This window comes from Pelodiscus sinensis, unplaced genomic scaffold (assembly GCF_049634645.1).
Source record: "Pelodiscus sinensis isolate JC-2024 unplaced genomic scaffold, ASM4963464v1 ctg42, whole genome shotgun sequence".
Classification (NCBI taxonomy): Eukaryota; Metazoa; Chordata; order Testudines; family Trionychidae; genus Pelodiscus; species Pelodiscus sinensis.
In genome coordinates this window covers 217,979-236,075 of record NW_027466041.1, presented here as the reverse complement: position 1 = coordinate 236,075, position 18,097 = coordinate 217,979, and the positions used below count along the sequence as shown (strand labels likewise).

Sequence of the window (18,097 nt, the reverse complement as noted above, 5' to 3'; positions counted from 1 at the left end):
ATGTCCCCTTACCGGTGTGCTTACCTGGGTAACCAGTTAACCAGTGGAGAATAGGGATGTGAATGGTTAACATGATCCTTAATGGGTGTGTAATGAGCCTGGGATAGTAACATGGCCACCCGCTGACCCGGAAGAGGAAGTGCCCTCTAAAACCCCTTGGCAGCCAGGCCTAGACCTAGCCCCATCCACACGAAGCCAGAGGGCGGGTCTAGGGCTATAAGAGCTATGGGCTCAGTCAGAGTCGGGCAGCCGACCGGAGCAGATGCCTGGCCCCAGCTCCTGCAGCGAAGGGCTCAGCTGCGCTGCCTCCGGCCGGAGAACTACATTGGGCCACCAGGACCCCTGCCAACCCCAGAGCCCTGGCCAGAGCTGCTAAGACCAGCCGCCAAGCCCTCTGGGACCCTTGCCAAGCACAGACGACTGGGCCGGCGCACCTGGACCCCTGCAGGAGCTGGAGCCCACGGACAACCTGCCAACCCCTCCGTTGCCTGCAGACCCCCCCGAGCAGCGCCAGAGTCTGGTAGGCCCGCAGGGGGAATGGGGAAGCATCCCAGTGATAGCCGACCTCAGGGCGGCTTAGGAGATGAAGGTTGGGTGGGCAGCGAGTTGTGGCCTGGACCCCCACTGACCCCCGACCTAGTCGGTGTGTAATGACTTGGATCCCCGCCAACCTAGTGGCTGCAAGGCTGCCACTATCAGGGCTCTGGGCCGGGACGCAGTGGAGTGGGTTGGCCTGTGTCCCCCCCTGCCACCTCTACTGTTGGGTGGCAGGTTCCCCCCTGTGTGGCCAAACCCCCTGCGCTTGTCGGCTCTCCGGGAGTGAGGAGACCCAACCCCTGCCCGGCCGGAACCTGGCCGGAATTTTAACGACTGTAACCTTTGAGCTATTGGTGTTCCCCCTTGCCTGGCACCCTGACTGAGGGCTAAGCCTAGACTGTAACCCTTGAAATATTGGTGTTCCCCTCCCGCCACCGCCTGGTGACCTGATCCTGAGCTGGGCCATAGGGGGCTGTCATTTGGCCAACAGCTAGGCTGAGGCGTGCCTCACAGACTTGTGGGCATTCTAGGGAGTCAGCGGTGCCCCACCCCGCTGACTGAGAACCCTTTACAGGGTGATTTTTACCAGTTCTGATTAACCGGGGTGGGGATGCAGCTCCAGCCCTGTGGGGCCTGCCATGGACAAGGGTGCTCCAGCCCAGCCGGAGCAGGCCCTGACCACAATGGACCCCAGTGTGCTGCATGCAGGGGTTGCTCCAGCAGGGCCCTGCCTGTGTCCTGGGGGCGGGGGGGAGAGGAGGCTCCAGCCCACGCTCACTCTCCCACTTCACTTTAAATTGGTTAACCAATCATGTTTAATTGGTTAACCAATTAAATGGGGATTTTACAACCCTAGTGGGGAGCTACTCTGGCCAGGCCAATCGCTCAGTGCTCCAGCCCAGCCAAACCATGCTGCAGGTGCTCCAGCCCGGCTGAGCTAAAGCAGCCAACCGCACCAGGCCCTGTCAGGGCCGTCTGAAGCAGCCCATGCCACGTTGGGCCTGGCCAGGCTGGAGCAGCTCCCTGCCCACGTCCCTGCTGTAGGCAGGATGTTGCTCCAACCCAGCCGGGCCCACTGCACCGCAGCATAGAGTAGTGGCTTCTCCAGCCCAGCCGGAATGGCCCCCGATGTAGTTAACTACCTAACCAGTATTTTACACCCCTACATAGAACCTTCCGTGCAAGAACTGGTGTCAGCACCAGTAAAGTAAGAGTCAGAGATCAATATTAAATCATATTGTTAGTCTACCCATGCTTAATGCTTGGACAAAGTGAGGCTTTGGTAAATGCTACTGTACTCTAAACAGGTAACCAGACATTTTAATATAATGAATTATAATTTGCCCTGAAAATGACTTTTTGGAATTATAAGAAAGCTTTAATAGGTTTGGTTATTACTCCTAACAAGCAGTGCAGTGAAAAGAAGCCAGTATCCCACAGGCTATTCACAAATATAACCAACCACATCAATGCTGCTAAAAACTTGAGCACAGCGAGAGGTAACTAGATACTAGACAGATATGAAAGAATCATAATGGAATGTTCCATGAATTTTTCACCACCTGAACCCCATAGCTGTGTGTCTGTCAATTGGGCCTGAGCATGCTTTCCACATGCAGCATAGAAGAATTATAATATATGCGTTAAAGATTTTTAACGTAAGCTTGCAATCCTTACTCATACACAATAATTACCACTGAACTCAACTAGCTGTTTGCCAAAGTTTGAAGTTATGGTTTGGACCCTATTCTTTGAAAACCATCAGAGCTATATTGTTATTTAATAGTATATTACAATTGTGTATGTTCAAAGCGTTGAGTACCAGCTGAGTAGCAGAATCTCTTATTTGTGCTATATATGTACTGCTGTTACCTCAGTGTCTTCTTCAATCTTAGCGCCCTCTGTTTGAAGAAGTGCTAATTGTGTCTCCAGAGCAGCACTGCTGGATTGTTTATCTGTAATAATATGAAAAGAACAGTGAATGGAACAGCTGCTCCAACCAATTTCTAACTGAAACTATATAGCTCCAGTGAATATAAGGCTTCTTTTAAAGGCCAAACATATTATTTGATTTATTCATTCTTTGTGCTGCTCCAGACGGAGGAGCTAGCAAACAAGAACAGCTAATAGGGGAGTTTTGCAAGGGAATTTAGAGGAAGAGTAGCTAGCCCCATTCATACACTTAATATTCTTTAAACTAAAACCAAAACCACCTGATTTAAAAAGAAAACCATCAAGAAAGAAATTAGCTCTAGGAGTAAAGAGAATGCAGGCAGAAGCCCAGCAACAGAGTGGGGGCTATCCAGTTTATTGCACCCAATGTAGCATGTATGATTACCTGCCCTGTGGACAGGTGCGGGTGTGTGAATCCTAGAGCTGGCAGAGACCTCAGGAGTCATCAAGTCCAGCCCCCTGCTCTAGGCAGGACCAATCCCAACTAAATCAACCCAGCCAGGGCTTTGTCAAGCCGAGACTTAAACACCTCTAGGGATGGAGACTCCACTACTTCCCTAGGGAACCCATCCCAGTGCTTCACCACCCGCCTAGGGAAATAGTTTTTCCTAATATCCAACCTGGACCTCTCCCACCACAACTTGAGACCATTGCTCCTTGTTCTGCCATCTGTCACTACTGAGAACAGCCTCTCTCCAGCCTCTCTGGAACCTCCCTTCAGGAAGTTGAAGGCTGCTATCAAATCCCCCCTCACTCTTCTTTTCTGCAGACTAAAGAAGCCAAATCCCTCAGCCTCTCCTCGTAGGTCATGTGCTCCAGCCCCCTAATCATTTTGGTCTCCCTCCGCTGGACCCTCTCCAATGCGTCCACATCCTTTCTGTAGTGGGGGGCCCAGAACTGGACTCAATACTCCAGATGTGGCCTCACCAAAGCCGAATAAATGGGAATAATCACTTCTCAGGAGGAGCATTGCCAGCAGATCCAAATGCACCCTAATATGCCATTAGCCTTCTTGGCTACAAGGGCACACTGTTGACTCATATCCAGCTTCTCATCCACTGGAATCCCCAGGTCCTTTTCTGCAGAACTGCTACTTAGCCAGTCGGTCCCCAGCCTGTAACAATGCTTGGGATTCTTCCCTCCCACGTGCAGGACTCTACACTTGCCCTTGTTGAACCTCGTCAGATTTCTTTTGGACCAATCCTCTAATCTAGATGCCTCGAGAGATCCGCAACCTTCGCACCAGGCAGGCAAGTGACTATACGGTTCTCCCAGTCATCGCAAACCCAACTATCTATGTTTCTAACGATCGAATCACCCACTACTAACACCTGCCTCTTCCTAACTGGCATTCCCTCCCCCTCAGAGGTATCCTCAGTGCGAGAGGATACCGCAACATCCTCTGGGAGGAGGGTCCCAACTACAGGATGGTTTCCCTCTGCTCCCATTGAATGCTCTGTTCCCTTGAGACTTTCATCCTCCTTAAGAGCACTGGGGCTCTCAGACTGGAGGTGGGACAGTACTACAGTGTCCCGGAAAGTCTCATCAACATAGCTCTCTACCTCCCTTAGCTCCTCCAGTTCAGCCACCCTGGCCTCCAAAGCCCGAACTCGGTCTCTGAGGGCCAGGAGCTCCTTGCAACGGGTGCACACATACGCCACCCGCCCACAGGGCAGGTAATCATACATGTTACACTAGACGCAATAAACAGGATAGCCCCCACTCTGCTGCTGGGCTTCTGTCTCCATTTTTCTAATGAATACGTTTAAGTATAAACTGGGATTCTTTTTAAACCTCTGGAGTATAGATTATTCTAAGAGTTATGTTTTAAAGAAGGTCAGAAGTCACTAGTGCCCTCTAGCCTCCCTCTCCAAACCCTCCTGTTAGCTGTTCCTGGTCGCAAGCTCCCTGGTCGCTGAGTCACAGGCTTATATAGCTCTGGTAGCCCCTCCCCCTGACTGAGGCTCAGCCAATTAACAGAGGCTTCTAGATTTCAAACCTTTTAGAAGCTCCTTCAAACAAAGAAACCAAACAGACAAACACAAGCTCAGCACACTTCAAATAACTCCCCCACACACAAACACACACTCCAGACAGCCACTTACCACAAGGGTCCCGTTTTTACTCCTCTTTTACCTGGAGAACTCCCTCTCCAAACTCTCCTGTTAGCTGTCCACTTTCACATACACTGACTTTCCCATGTCCACAGAGCCAGTTACCTCATCAGAGAAGCTAATCAGATTGGTCAGGCACGACTTGCCCTTGGTGAATCCATGCTGACTATTTCGGATCACTTCCCCTCTTCCAAGTGCTTCAAAATGGATTCCTTGAGGCTCCCCTCCATGATTTTTCCGGGGACTGAGGTAAGGCTGACTGGTCTGTAGTTGCCTGGATCGTCCTTCTTCCCTTTTTTGAAGATGGGCACTGCATTTGCCTTTTTCCAGTCATCCGGGATCTCTCCCGATCTCCACGAGTTTTCAAAGATAATGGCCAAAGGTGCCGCAATGAACATTTGCCAACTCCCTCAGTACCCTCGGATGCATTAAATCCGGACCCATGGATTTGTGTGTGTTTAGCTTTTCTAAATAGTTCCTAACTTGTTCTTTCCCCACCAAGGGCTGTCCACCTCCTTCCCATACTGCGTTGCCTAGTGCATTAGTCTGGGAGCTGACCTTGTCCATGAATACAGAGGCAAAGAAAGCATTGAGTACTTCAGCTTCTCCCACATCATCTGTCACTAGGTTACCTCCCTCATCCAGTAAGGGCCTTACACCCTCTCTGATCACCCTCTTGTTGCTAACATGCCTGTAGAAGCCTTTCTTGTTACCCTTCACATCCCTTGCTAGCTGCAATTCCAATTGCGCTTTCCCCTTCCTGATAACTCCCCTGCATTCTCGAGCAATATATTTATACTCCTCCCTAGTCATCTGTCCAAGTTTCCACTTCTTGTAAGCTTCCTTTTGGTGTTTAAGCTCACCAAGGATGTCCCCGGTAAGCCAATCTGGTCACCTACCATATTTGCTTTTCTTGATGCACATTGGGATGGTTTGTTCCTGTGCCTCCAATAAGGCTTCTTTAAAATACTGCCAGCTCTCCTGGACTCCTTTCTCCTTCATGTTAGCATCCCAGGGGATTCTGCCCATCAGTTCTCTGAGGGAGTCACAGTCTGCTTTTCTGAAGTCCAGGGTGTGTATTTTACTACTCTCGTTTCTTCCTTTGGTTAGGATCCATAAATCTACCATCTCATGATCACTGCTTCCCAGGTTGTCTGCCACCGCTACTTCCCCTACTAGTTCCCCCCTGTTTGTAAGCAGCAGGTCAAGCTGCGCATGGCCCCTGGTCGGTTCCTTCAGCACTTGTACCAAGAAGTTATCCCAAACATTCTCCAAAAACTTCCTGGATTGTCCGTGTACTGCTGTATTGGTCTCCCAAGGTTCTCTCAGTTGTCCGAAGAAAGCCTCGTCTACCTCATCCACCTGATCCGGCGGTCTATAGCAGACACCAACCACAACATCACCCCTGTTGCTTCCACCTCTAAACTTAACCCATAGACTCTCCACAGGCTTTTCTCCCTCTATATACTGGAGCTCCGAGCAATCATACTGCTCTTTTACATACAATGCAACTCCTCCTCCTTTTCTCCCCTGCCTGTTCTTCCTGAACAGTTTATACCCTTCCATGACAGTGCTCCAGTCATGCGAGACATCCCACCAAGTCTCCGTTATTCTAATCAAATCATAGTTCTTTGACTGGGCCAGGGCTTCTAATTCTTCCTGTTTGTTTCTCAGGCTTCTTGCATTCATGTACAAACACCTTAGATAACCAGTTGTTCACCGTACCTTCTCCATTTGAATCAGGGGTCCTAATTTTTTGCTCATTCCTCCTTGTGTTTCTTCCCCGTATCCGACTTCCCCACTTACGTCAGGGCTTTGGTCACTGTTCCCCCAACAAACCTAGTTTAAAGCTCTCCTCACTAGGTTTGCAAGCCTGTCCGCAAAGATGCGCTTTCCTCTCTTGGTTAGGTAGATCCCATCTCTTCCTAACAATCCTTGTGCCCGGAACAGAGTCCCATGGTTGAAGAAACCAAAGCCCTCTCTCCGACACCACCTGCGCAACCACGCATTTACTTCCTCAATTCGACGATCCCTACCCGGACCTTTTCCTTCAACCGGAAGGATGGATGAGAACACCACTTGCGCTTCAAATTCCTTAATCCTTCTTCCCAGCACTACATAATCTGCTGTGACCTGCTCAAGGTTATTCTTGGTTGTATCGTTAGTTCCCACATGGAGAAGCAGGAAGGGGTAGTGATCCGAAGGTTTGATCAGTTTCAGAAGACTCTTGGTCACATCCTGAATGCGAGCTCCCGGTAAGCAGCACACCTCTCAAGATTCCAGGTCTGGGTGGCAGATGGATGACTCAGTCCCTCTTAGGAGGGAGTCCCCAACCACCACCACCCGTCATCTTCTTTTGGGCGTGGTGGTTGTGGAACCCCCATCCCTAGGACTACGCATCCCATGCCTTCCGGTAGATGGTGTTCCCTTCTGATTTCTTCCCTGAGAGGTCCCTGTGAAAGCTTTCAGTGCAAGAAGCTCCTGACCCTCAAATACTGTGTTCAGGCTTTGGAGACCAGGATGACTGTAATGGAGAAGCTAAGGGAGAGAGAGAGGAGGTACACAGATGAGACTTTCCAGGACACAATAGAATGGTTTCATCTCCAGTCAGACAGCCCCTGTGCTGTTGAGGAGGGTGAAAGGCTCAGAGAAGGAGAACATCCAACTGGAGCAGAGGGAAAGCTTCCCATAGTTGGGACCCTCCTTTCAGATGATGCGGGAGTATCCTCTCGCACTGAGGTTACCTCTCCGGGGGAGGGCACTCCAATCGTTAGGAAAAGGCAGTTGTTAGTAATGGGAGATTTGATCATTAGAAACATAGACAGCTGGGTTTGTGATGACCGGGAGAACTGCATAGCGACTTGCGTGCTTGGTGCAAAAGTTGTGGATCTCTTGAGACATCTAGATAAGACTTGTGTGTGTAGTGGTAGGGAGGACTAGGGATGTTATATTTAGATTAATCATCTAATTGAATAGTTGATGGAATTTGCATCGACTATTCCATTAGTCAATGAGGGTGCCTCTGCCTTTGAAATGTCAAGAGCCCAGCCGGCTCTTGCTACATTTCAAAGGTGGAAGCGCCTTGGGGAGCACAGGGCCAGTGGGGGATTCAAGTAGTCCCCCACCGGCCCCGTGCTCCCCGCATGCTTTGCTTTTGAAATGTACAAGAGCCCCGATTTTGCTACATTTCAAAGGCGGAAGCGCCACCAGTTCCCTGCTGTGCCCCTGCCCGCCCCCCCCATGGTGATGGTGCTGGGGGGACCCTGCTTACATCCCTAGGGAGGACCCAGTGGTTGTGGTACATGTAGGTACCAATGACATAGGGATGGATAAGGTGAGAGGTCCCAGAGGCCAAATTTAGGATGCTAGGTAAACCAGGACATCCATGGTAGCATTCTCTAAAATGCTTCCAGTTCCACACGCAGGTAGACAGGCAGAGCTTCAGAGTCTCAATGCGTGGATGAGATGATAGTGTAGGGAGGAGGGGTTTAGATTTATTAGGAACTGGGGAAACTTTTGGAAAAAAGGGAGCCTATACAAAATGGAACTAGATTGCTGGCACTTCAAATTAAAAAGGTCATAGAGCATTTTTTAAACCAAGGGCTGGGGAAAGCTGACAGGTGTGGAGGATCACGTGGATCAGACAGAAACATCCCTTAGGGGAGGGTCTATTAATAGAGATTCTCTATGTTCTACTAAAGAGAAGAGAATGGAAGATAAAATATGGGTAAGATCTGATAAGAAACAGCCAAATGAAAAAGAGTCCCATTGAATCACATCATGTAATGGCAGCAGGTAAATAGTGACAAGTTTTTGAAGTGCTTATATACAAATACTAGAAGTCTAAATAATAAGATGAGTGAACTACTAGAGTGCCTCATATTAAATGAGTATATTGATGTAACAGGCATCACAGAAACTTGGTGGAATGAGGATAAGTAATAGGACAGTAATACCAGAGCACAAAGTATATCGGAAGAACAGAACAGGTTGTTCTCATGGGGGAGTGGAAATTTATGTGAAAGAAAACAGAATCAAATGAAGTAAAAATGTTAAATGAATCAAACTGTTCCATAAAATCTTTGTGGATAGTAATTCCATGCTCCAATAATAAAATATAGCCGTATATATTACAAACTACTTGGCCAGGATGGTGATAGTGACTGTGAAATGTTAAGGGAGATTAGAGAGGTTTATACAATTTTTTTAAAAAAATCTCAATAATAATGGGTGATTTCAACTATCCCCATATTGACATGTCACCTCATGACACGATGCAGAGATAAAGTTTCTTGACACCTTAAATGGCTGCTTCTTGGAGCAGCTGGTTCTGGAACCCACAAGGGGAGAGGCAATTCTTGATTTACTTCTAAGTGGAGCACAAGATCTGGTCCAAGAGGTAAATATAGCTGGACTGCTTGGAAACAGTGACCATAATATAATGAAATTTAACATCCCTGTGGTGTGGAAAACACCTCAGCAGCCCAACACTGTGGCATTTACTTTCAGAAAGGGGAACGACACAAAAATGAGCATGTTAAACAGAAATTAAAAGGTAAAAAACCCTGCAAGCTGCAAGGAAACCTTTCAAAGACACCATAGTAGAGATTGAACATAAACGTTCACCCTGAAATTAAAGAACACAGTAAAAGAACCAAACAACTGCCAAAGTGTCTTAACAAATAAGTAAAAAGCAGTAAGCTAAAAAGACATTGTTTAAAAAGTGGAAGTTAAATCTTAGTGAGAAAAATAGAAAGGAGCATAAACTCTGTCAAATGAAGTGTAAAAGTATAATTAGAAAGGCCAAAAAAGAATTTGAAGAACAGCTAGCCAAAAACTCCCAAAGTAATAGCATTTTAAAAAAAAGTACATAAAAAGAAGGAAGCCTGCTAAACAACCAGTGGGGCCACTGGACAATAGAGATGCTAAAGGAGCATTCAAAGACCATAAGGTCACTGTGGAGAAACTAAATAAATTCTTTGCATCAGGCTTCACGGCTGAGGATATTGGGGAGATTCCCAAACCTGAGCCTTCTTTTTAGGGGACAAATCTGAGGAACTCTCTGAGATTGAGGTGTCATTAGAGGAGGTTTTGGAACAAACTGATAAACTAAAGAGTAACAACTCACCGGGACCAGATGACATTCATCCAAGTTATAAAAGAACTCTAATGTGAAATTGCAGAACGACTAACTGTGGTTTATAACCTAGCCTTTAAATCAGCTTCTGTACCTAACGACTGGAAGATAGCTAATGTGATGCCAATATTTAATAAGGGCTCTAGAGGAGATCCTTACAATTACAGGCCAGTAAGTCTAACTTCAGTACCAGGAAAATTGTCTGAAACTATAGTAAAGAACAAAATTGTCAGACACATAGATGAACGTAATTTATTGGGGAAGAGTCAACGTGGCTTTTGTGAAGGGAAATCATGCCTCATCAATCTACTAGAATTCTTTAAGGTAGTCGACAAGCATGTGGACAAGGTGGATCCAGTGGATATAGTGTACTTAGATTTCCAGAAAGCATTTAACAAGGTCTCTCACCAAAGGCTCTGAAGCAAAGTAAGCTGTCATAGATAAAAGGTCCTCTCATGGATTAATAAAGTGTTAAATGATAGGAAACAAGGGTTAGAAATAAATGATCAGTTTTCAAAATGGAGAGAGGTGACTAGTGGTGTCCCCCAGCTGTCCATACTGGGACCACTCGTATTCAATATATTCATAAGTGATCTGATAAACAGTGAGGTGGCAACATTTGCAGGTGATACCAAACTGCTCAAGATAGTTAAGTCCACAGCAAACTGTGAAGAGATTCAAAATGATCTCACAAAAATAGGTGACTGGGCAACAAAATGGCAGATAAAATTTAATGTTGACAAATGCAAAGTAATGCATATTGGGAAACAATCTCAACTATACGTATAAAATGATGGGGGACTAAATTAGTTGTTACCACTTGAGAGAGAGAGATCTTTGAGTCATTGTGGATAGTTTTCTGAAAACATCCATCCATTCAATGAGCAGCGGCAATCAAAAAAAGCAAACAATGTTGGGAATCATTAAAAAAGGGATAGAGAATAAGGCAGAGAATATCTTATCGCCTCTATATAAATCCATGGTACGCCCACATCTTGAATACTGCGTGCAGATGTGGTCTCCTCACCTCAAAAAAGATCTCTTGGCACTGGAAAAAGTTCAGAAAAGGGCAACAAAATCATTAGGGGTATGGAAGGGCTGCCATATAAGCAGAGATTAATACAATAGGAACTTTTCAGCTTGGAAAAGAGGCAAACAAGGGAGGGATATGATGGAGGTCTATACAATCAGGAATGGTGTAGAGAAAGTGAATAAAGAAGAGCTATTTACTCCTTCCCATAACACAAGAACTAGAGATCATCCACACCAAATTAACAGGTAGCAGGTTTAAAACGAACAAAAAGAAGTACTTCTTCACTCAATGCACAGTCAACCTGTGGAATTCCTTGCCAGAGGATATTGTGAAGGCCAAGACTATAACAGGGTTCAAAGGAGAGCTAGATAAATTCATGGAGGTTAGGTCCATCAATGGCTACTAGCCAGGATGGGCAGGGATGGTGACCCTGGCCTCTGTTTGTCAGAAGCTGGGAATGGGCGACAGAGAATGGATCACTTGATGATTACCTGGTTTTGTTAATTCTCTTGGGGCAACTGGCATTGGCCACTATCAGAGGACTAGATGGATCTTTGGTCTGATCCAGTATGGACATTCTTATGCTCTTTATGTTAATGTGTTTTCTGATCATTTAATTAAAAAATTACTACAAGTAAACTTATAAATGAAAAAAAATCAAATGAACTTAAGTTGCTAAATGTGTAATTGATAAAATGCTTCATAACAAAGTATAAACCAAGAATATATTAAATGCAAGATTATATTCAGTCAGTCTCAATTTTCATTGGTTGGAGAATCTCAGGAAAGATTTTTTTTTAAAAAAAACAACATCAACTGAAATTTGATCACATTCAGACAAAAGATCAATAGTAATTAGATATGTATGTTCTTTCTGTCACAGAAAGGAATGTGTATTCCAATGATACATGCTTGTCTACTTAGTTCTTTCTACTAGGTGGCAGAAGATGTACTTTATAGTCTGAGGGTATGTCTACACAGCAAAGTTATTTGGAAATAACAGCCCTTATTTCAAAATAACTTTCCTAGCGTCTACACAACCAAACTGCTATTTCGAAATTAAATCAAAACAGCAGAGCGCTTATTTCGAATTTGGTAAACCTCATTCCACGAGGAGTAACGCCAAATTTGAAATAGCTAATTTGAAATAAGCACTGCATAGACACTTAATTCGAAATAGGGGGCCTCCAGCCCTTCCCAGGGAGCCCTGGTGGCCACTCTGGGAACAACCAGGAAAACTTCCTCTCCTCTCCCCCAGCCCCGGAGCCATTAAAGGGGTAGACCCTGGCCACAGTGCCTGTGCCAGCTCCAAGCCTGCCAGCCCAGAGTCAGCTGTCACTGCCCCTGACCCAGTGGCCCCACCATGAGCCAGGCAGCCAGCGCCAGCCAGCCCTCCACTGCTCCCCGGGCCCAGTCTCCCAGGGTCCGGAGAAGACGGGCACCTTCCTGGTCTAGTGCGGAGATCATGGACCTCATTGAGGTTTGTGGGGAGGCCTCCAATGTCCACGACCTCCGCACTAGGCACAGGAATGCAGCCGTCTACAGACGGATGGCTGCCAGCCTGGCCACCAAAGGCCACATGCGCAGCCAGGAGCAGGTGCACATGAAAATAAAGGAGCTGCGGCAGGCCTATGCCAGGGCCACAGAGGGCAGCTCCCAAAGAGGGGCAGACACCTGCCCCTATTTTGACGCCCTGGACCGCATCCTGGACCGACAGTCTGTGCCACCTCAGGGGTCATTGATACTGGAGCAGAGGGCCTGACCAGGGCATGGAGCAGGAGCGCCAGGAGCTGCAGGAGCCCTGAGGGAGTGTGCCACGCAGCCAGGACCCCCGAGGCATCCCAGCAGACCCGTCACCAGTGTCATCTGGGGAGGCAACAACATGTGAGTGCCATCACTGTCCCCGTATTGGGGGGCGGGGAGGGAGACCAGGGACCACGCGCATGGGCCTTGCTTACCACAGATCATGCAGCAACCTGTGCACGTGCGAGCATGTACCGTGTCACCCCGGGCATGTGGCCCCAGCTGGCTGCCACCCCGGGGCCTTGACCTGTTAGCCACACATGTGTGTGAAGAGACATGAAATGCTCCTGACCCCAGGGTGGGACACAGCAGGACACCCTCCCTCCACAAGGCCATTCTACACAGAGGCAGGGGACATCTCCCCCCCACCTCACCCACACTATACACAGCACAGGGGCATGGGTGCAGTCTCAGGGCAGCTCCCACTCCCGGGGATAGCAGGACATTCCGACCGTGGCCTCTGGGCAAGCACAATGGCTCTGATGGTGCAGGGAATGGTCATCCTCACCTTGCGGGGGGGGGCTGGGCTTCACCCACTGTCCCCCCAGGGAGAACTGACCACTTCTCTTGTTTCTTCACAGCCGCACCAGCTGCGCATGCAGGGCGCATCACCCCACCCGGGACATGCTCCCGTAGCCGAGGGCTCCACAGTACCACCTGTGCAGTGCAGGGGTACCGACAGCAGCACCTGGGGGCCCTGCGAGCCCTGCACCGCACCCTCCAGAACTGGGCGCAAGAAGACCTGGAGCTCTGGCGGGAGCAGCTTGCCCAGGGCTGTGCCATCTGCCAACACCTGCAGGCCCTGGTGCAGAGCGTGCTGCCTCCTGCTGCTCCAGCGCCTGCTGCCTCCCCACCTACCGCTCCTCCCCCCACCTCCTCCCCACCCTCCATCCCCTCCCCATTCCCCCAGGGACGCCGAGGCCCCCGCATCAGCGGTGCTAGGAGACAATTGGCTTGGCGAGACCCCTACTCCTGAGCTTGCTTCCCCCTTCCAGCTCCCTCCTTCCAGGTTTCCCCCTCCCCTCTCCCACCCTCTCTCTTCCCCTCTCCCGCCTCCTTTCCCCAGTTTCACCAGAGTTTCATTCCCCCCACCCACCCCAGTTTTGTTAAATAAAGACAGTTTGTGTTTATGAAAAAACATGTATTTTATTTGACATCATCGAGGTAGACAAGCAAGCAGGGAAACCTGAGAACTGGCTGTCCGGGGGGGCGGGGGGGGGGGGGGGGGTTAAGCACAGACCTCAGTTAGCCTCAGGCAGCAGCCACACAAGGTAAGTCCTGACCTGGTGCCCAGCCTTAAATGCGATTCACAGTCCACTCAGTGTGGACGCGCTATTTCGAAATGCATTTTGTGTGTAGGCGCGTTATTTAGAAATAACTTATTTCGAAATAATGCTGTAGTGTAGACATACCCTATGAGAACAGTGATATTTTCCAGATCTACTGCAGACTGTTTGCTTGTTGGGGCAAGGATGGTGTTTTTCTTCTGTGCTTATACAGTGCCTACAACAATGAAGTCTTGGTCTAGGACTAGGGCTCCTATGTGCTATGGTAATACAGTAAACTTCCGATAATCCGGCACCTTTAGGACCCAGGGGGTGCCAGATTATCAGATATGCCGGACTATTGGAAGGGGGGGCTATGAGGGGTCTAGGGTGGTATGGGGGGGATGCCACCCCAGACCCCTCATAGCCCCCCCTTCTGATAGTCCGGCTCTGCCCCAGGCGTCCCCGATTCAGCCGCTGCTGGTCAGTTTCAGCAGCGGCTGAATCGGGACGCCTGTGGCAGAGCAGCTGGGGTGCTGCCGGGTTGGTCCAGTAGTGCCGCCCCTTGGCGCTGCGAGATCAACCCGGCAGCACCCCAGTTGCTCTTGGGGACGCCTGGGACAGAGCAGCTGGGGTGCTGCAGGGTTAGTCCCGCAGCGCCAAGGGGCGGCGCTACCGGACCAACCCGGCAGCGCCCCAGCTGCTCTGCCCCAGGCGTCCCCAAGTCAGCTTCTGCTGAAACTGACCAGCGGCTCACTTGGGGAAGCCCGGGGCAGAGCAGCTCTGCCTCAGGCTGCCCGGAGTCAGCCGCTGGTCAGTTTCAGCGGCGGCTGAATCGGGGACAGCTGGGGTGCTGCCGGGTTGGTCCCGCAGTGCCGAGGGGCAGCGCTACGGGACCTACCCAGCAGCACTCCAGCTGCTCTGCCCCCAGCTTCCCCGATTCAGCCGCTGGTCAGTTTCAGCAGCGGCTGAATCGGGGAAGCCGGGGGCAGAGTAGCTCCAATGGTCCGGCTGCCCAGAGCACTTCTGGGTTCCTGATGGTGCCGGACCATCAGGAGTGCCGGACCATCAGATGCCGGACCAATGGAGTTTTACTGTACAAATAATAATTACTACTATAGAATGATCTATAATCTGAACATTACTGTTCTGACACTTCAGTTCTTTGAGTCAATATTTGATATGCACACAGCTAAAAATCAGGGACATGCATCAGAAAGGAGGGTATATTTATCCATATTTTAGATTAAAGAGAAAAGACGGGAAAATAGGAGATATAACACCACAAGAACATGTTACCTAGTTTGGTTTTCTTGATCTGATGTGCTTCAAAAAGAACCTGCAGCTCCTGATATTTTTGGGTCAAACTTGCTTTCAGAGAGTCCAATTTTGGTTGGTATAAAAGATTGCTTTCAGCCAAACTTCGGTTGCTGGCAAGTGTCATGTCCTTGTTCATCTGAACTTTTTGGGACTGCAAAAGAAAGGTAAGGTATAATGGGACAATGATATATTATTGATATTGATATCTATACAGACAACACAAGACTTTTTTTAAAATTCCACTGAGCAGCAAAATACAAGTTGCTTTGAGTTATCCTCATCATCACTGAATCAGATCCTAAAACAGATGCTGATATATTTGAACCATGCATAGTAAGCCAAAAAATCCTAAAGATGAGAAGGACCTAGTAGATCATCTTCTACATCCCTTATTCCAACTACTGTAGATTTGTTTCCTATCATATCTTCTGTGCTCTGTCCAGTCTAGTATGAAAATCAGTTTCAAAACCCGTGCTTTAACCTTATGATAAAAAAGGTAACAAAGCAGCTCTAGGGGTATGTCGACACTACAGCACTAATTCAAACTAACTTAATTTGAATTAGTTAATTCGAACTAAGCTAATTCGAACTAACGCATCTAGACCTAAAAACTAGTTCGAATTAGCATTTTGCTAATTCGAACTAGCATGTCCACATTAAGTGGACCCTGAACCGGGGTTAAGGCTGGCCGGAAGCAGTGCCAGGCAGGGCATCAGATTAGGACTTAGAGCGTGGAGCTGCTGTCTCAGGCTAGTGGAGGGCTGTGCTTAAAGGGACCCGACCCCCACCCCGGACAGACAGTTCTCAGGGTTCCCTGCTTGCAAAGCAGTCCTGGCTTGGAGTGCCCTGAGTGCCCACACTCGGCACATCACAGCACTCGGCCATCAGACCGGCTGCACTTGCCGCAGGCTACCATCCGGGGGGGGTCAATCGGGGGGCTGCAGGAGAGTTTCCACCCCGAGGAGCCCGCAGAGCCAGCCCAGTCCTCCCCATCGGGGGCTCGTACCCCATTCCTCCCTCACCTCCTTCCACTTACCCCTCCCTAGCCCCCCTTCCTGATGTACAAAATAAAGGACATGTGTGGTCAAAAATAGAAACTCTCTTTATAGAACAAAACTCGGGGAGACTGGGAAAAGGAGGTGGGAGAGGGGAAGACAGAGGGTGGGAGAGGGGAGGGCAACTAAAATGATCGGGGTTGGGAACAGGTCCCATATGAAGAGAGGCTAAAGAGACTGGGACTTTTCAGCTTAGAAAAGAGGAGACGGAGGGGGGATATGATAGAGGTCTATAAAAGCATGAGTGGTGTGGAGAGGGTGCATAAAGAAAAGTTCTTCATTAGTTCCCATAAAAGAAGGACTAGAGGACACCAAATGAAATGAATGGGTAGGAGCCTTCAAACTAATAAAGAAAGCTCTTCTTCACAAAGCAAATAGTCAACCTGTGGAACTCCTTGCGGCAGGAGGCTGTGAAGGCTACAACTAGAACAGAGTTTAAAGAGAATTTAGATAAATTCATGGAGGCTGGGTCCATGGAGTGGTATTAGCCAGGGGGTAGAAATGGTGTCCCTGCCCTCTGTTTGTGGAAGGCTGGAGATGGATGGCACGAGACAAATGGCTTGGTCATTGTTTCGGTCCATCCCCTCCAGGGTCCCTAGTGTTGGCCGCTGTCGGCAGACAGGCTACTGGGCTAGATGGACCTTTGGTCTGACCATTCTAAGCTCATTTTAAGCTCAGGGCTCAGGGTCGGGGGTCTCAGTGGACCCCCTTGATTTTCATGCACACCTGCTCCTGGGTGGCCAGGCTGGCAGCTCTCCTGCCCTAGACGGCCACTTTCCTGTGCCTACTGCGGACGTCGTGGATGAGGTCCACAATCTCCGCACTAGACCAGGTGGGCGCCCGCCTCTTGCGGACCTGGGCAGGCTCCTGGGAGCCGCCAGCCTGGTCCCGGGAAGAGGGGGAGGGCTGGGGGGCAGTGGGTGGCTGGCTCGAGCCGTGCCAGGTGCAGGGTCTGCTGGCTGGGTGCTGGCAGGCTTGCACCTGGCATGGGCACCATAGCCAGCCTGTGCCCCTTTAAGGGCTCCGGGGCCGGGAGGGGGGCAGAAGAGTTTCCCTGGTGGTGCCCAGAGTGGCCACCAGGGCAAGCTGGGGAGGGCTAGCCTTCCACTAGTTCGAATTAAGTGGCTACACAGCCCTTAATTCGAACTACTTAATTTGAACTAGGCGTTAGTCCTTGCGGAATGAGGATTACCTAGTTCGAATTAAGCGCTCCGCTAGCTCCAATTAAGTTCGAACTAGCGGTTTGTATGTGTAGCGCCTATCAAAGTTAATTCAAACTAACGGCTGTTAGTTTGAATTTACTTTGTAGTGTAGACATACCCTAGAAGACATAGGTAAGATGTACATGGCAAGCAGCATATTAGAAATGCATACAATAGAAAGGACCATTGTAGGAGAGGCTTGTGAATGCAGGAGATAACCTTAAAAGGAACTACACCTAAACTATGGAAATCTCTACCACAAGAAATGAGTGACTGTGGAATTAATCACTTTCAGAAAGAAACTGAAAACTAATTTCTTTGATTTTTGCTTTCATTTCTTCATATACAAGCAGAAAGCTTACGAATAGTCTATTTCCATCTGTGAATCTTTAGCACAAAGTGAAAATGAAGACAAATACAGTTTTTATTGTAAATCCTTGGGAGGCACTCCTGCTTTGGAGAAGAGAACCATAGGAGTTGCTTCCCCGCCATGGGAAGAAGGAATCATAAGAAACATAAGAACGGCCATACTGTGTCAGACCAAAGGTCCATCCAGCCCAGTAGCCTGTCTGCCGACAGTGGCCAATGCCAGATGCCCCAGAGGGAGGGAACAGAACAGGTAATCCTCATGTAATCCCTCCCGTCACCCACCTCCAGAGAAACAGAGACTAGGGACAC

General features: G+C 48.8%; 1 protein-coding gene across 1 annotated transcript in view; it reads right to left on the bottom strand.

Annotated features, from left to right (window-relative positions):
• Positions 1-18,097, bottom strand: part of LOC102448546 (vacuolar protein sorting-associated protein 37B-like) — a 71,779-nt gene that overhangs the window by 4,077 nt on the left and 49,605 nt on the right. The window contains exons 2-3 of the mRNA XM_075918560.1: positions 15,142-15,313; positions 2,410-2,492 (exon numbers count right to left, since the gene is read on the bottom strand). Coding sequence (XP_075774675.1) covers positions 2,410-2,492; positions 15,142-15,313 — 255 coding nt within the window. The remainder of the gene's footprint in view (positions 1-2,409; positions 2,493-15,141; positions 15,314-18,097) is intronic.